General features: G+C 31.8%; 1 protein-coding gene across 2 annotated transcripts in view; it reads right to left on the bottom strand.

Annotated features, from left to right (window-relative positions):
* Nucleotides 1-2,482, bottom strand: part of raskol (Ras GTPase-activating protein raskol) — a 152,708-nt gene that overhangs the window by 125,684 nt on the left and 24,542 nt on the right. Inside the window, exon 1 of one of the 2 annotated variants that reach the window (XM_018515726.1) lies at nucleotides 1,413-1,791. The exons of the other annotated variant lie outside the window; for it this stretch is intronic. Within the exon in view, the coding sequence (XP_018371228.1) occupies nucleotides 1,413-1,458 (46 nt within the window). The 5' untranslated portion in view covers nucleotides 1,459-1,791. Of the gene's footprint in view, nucleotides 1-1,412; nucleotides 1,792-2,482 lie in introns of those variants that run through there. 2 annotated transcript variants of the gene reach the window in all.

Raw genomic sequence — 2,482 nt, 5'->3', positions numbered from 1 at the left:
TAGCTACTGGCTAATTTTTTTTGTACAGCTCCTAGGAGAAGTGAGCGTTACATATCTAGCTAGTAACTAGCCAGAAATACCAGACAGCAGTTATCTAAGACACAACTTTTCTAGCTAACCGTTAGCTAGAAATGAGGTTCAATTTCTACTCGGGACGTTTAAGACGCTTTTATCGGCTTGTTCTGAGAAAGACGATGCACCAGAATCGAGTTTGATACTTCAGAAGAGACATCGCACAAAACACATATTACGCGTGTAACGGGTCATCTTTTTCCTTGGTGACGCTCGACTCGAAAACAGACACAACATCGGACTGTCAACGTAGAGACTTGTGAGATACCAAAAAAATGAATGAAAGATAAAGAAATACAAAAATTGAGGAAAGGACTCGATGTAAAAATATAATAAAAGTTATAATTAAAGTTAAATTACAATTATAGTTAAAAAAAAATTAAAAAGTGCGTCTACTACAGACGTGATTCTGCACGGTCAAATAATTTAGTAGTCTTCACGTTGTATAAGCTAGAGCTTTGTATAGCGCAGTGATATTCAATCTTTTTTAAGAGTCATTTTCAGAGAACTATTTTCAGAAATAGGCAAAATTTTGCATAATGTTTATTTCGTTAACATAAAATAGAAATATTTTATATTTTTGATTATAAGCAGGCAGATCGCAAATAATTTATAGATCTGCAAGTTGAACTTCACTAGTCTAGTGGAATACGAATTAGAAATCGCGTCTATGTAAATCAATTGTAAGCGATTGCCTTTGAACTTGTTAGCGATACTTATAAGCAATTTTTGGCAGTAAGAGCTTCTTTCATAAGATTTATGAGCATGTGCGATAATCTTACAGAGATTTATTGTATACGATATGATACATATATTGTAATGAAATTGTTGATTGTAAAATTCCTAAAACTTGATGTATCAAAAATATGGAAAAAAAACTCAGAGAAAAAAGAACCTATTGATAAAATTAACGTTCGATAGAACGTGAGAATGACTTATTAACAGTTTATACTTTAATTTCATTGCAGTATGTAAAGTAATCATTACACAATTAATAATATATTATAATACAATAGCTTGAGATACTATTTTGCATCGTTGCGTAATATGCATATTTGTATTTATGATCAATTATATATTTACAATTAAATATTAAATATTTGCAATTACATCTTATTGTTTCCTTGCGCCCATAAAAGCTTAAAAGATTTAATTGTAAAATCGTAATTTACTTTTCCTGAGTTTATTATACACTGTGTACTTTGTAAATTATATTTTTTTTTATGAACATAAGGCTATAATAGAATATAATTTACAAAATATCCGTGTATCAAAAATAAATTAAAAATTAAAAAAAATATCGTTCCTTATAATTATAATTAAAAATAAAAGTATCATACGTCTATGGCAGTTCCCGATATCCTGTGGTACGTAGCGGATCCTCATGTCCACGATGTAGATTATTCGATACGTCGAGTCGTCCTTGAGTTATTATTAAGTCATTTATCTAAGAATCATCGCGCGACTGAAGAGTTCATTCTAGCATCATTCTTCGCTAGTCGAATACTGCTTGCAATGGCTCATCCTACCATATCTTCGATGCTGTTTCGTGAAGCATCGATTATGCCAAGAAAAAATATCGATGACTTCTTTTCAAAGTTTAAAAGAATGTTGAGAGGATGTAAATTACATGATGACATTCGAAGAACTTTCACCTTGTGGTCTTTCGATTTTCTATCAATTCTCGTTGGCGGAAAATATCTTCCTTGACATTAACGACCGCACTAACGTTGGCTATGATCCTTATAGTGAAACAATTTTCATAGAAAGTCTTCCTATTCACTGAGATCGATAGTACCAATGAGCAAAAGCGTTTAGTTATTCCTCGGTCAACGTATATTATATGATGTGACGTCTGTTAAATATATACATATATTATGTGATGACTCAGCGGCGAGACAATTTGCGGCAAGTAAAGCATCTTGACATATCTTGTAGAAGTGTGAGAACATACATTATAAACACTTAACTGGCAGAATACTGTCATAGTCCGTGTTACTAATATGAATTACTTATAACCTACATTTAGGCCCAGTTTCACAACTCACGGTTAACTCTTAATCGAGGCTCAACTTATTCGTTGTTTCTTTCTAATTCTAGAAGTGGAAAGGGATGAGAAACAAGTTGAACCTCGGTTCAAAATTAACCGTTGTGAAACTAGGCCTTAATAGCATATATAATCTCCTGATTGAGTCAGTCGCTCATATCCTCGACAAGTTATCACTGTCGTTCTGGTTGAGAGATATCGTTATGTCATATGTACACCGTATCGAGTATACTGTTATCAGCTTTCAGCTTTGATTATATTTCATTGCAGTATGTTTATTGCAAAATGAAAAAAGAAATAGTATAATTTTTTATACTATTGATTTTGAAATATTAATTGCCTCTATATATATATATATATATA

The sequence above is a fragment of the Trachymyrmex cornetzi genome, unplaced genomic scaffold (assembly GCF_001594075.2).
Source record: "Trachymyrmex cornetzi isolate Tcor2-1 unplaced genomic scaffold, Tcor1.1 scaffold59, whole genome shotgun sequence".
NCBI classification, from domain to species: domain Eukaryota; kingdom Metazoa; phylum Arthropoda; class Insecta; order Hymenoptera; family Formicidae; genus Trachymyrmex; species Trachymyrmex cornetzi.
This window is presented reverse-complemented; position numbering and strand designations above follow the sequence as displayed.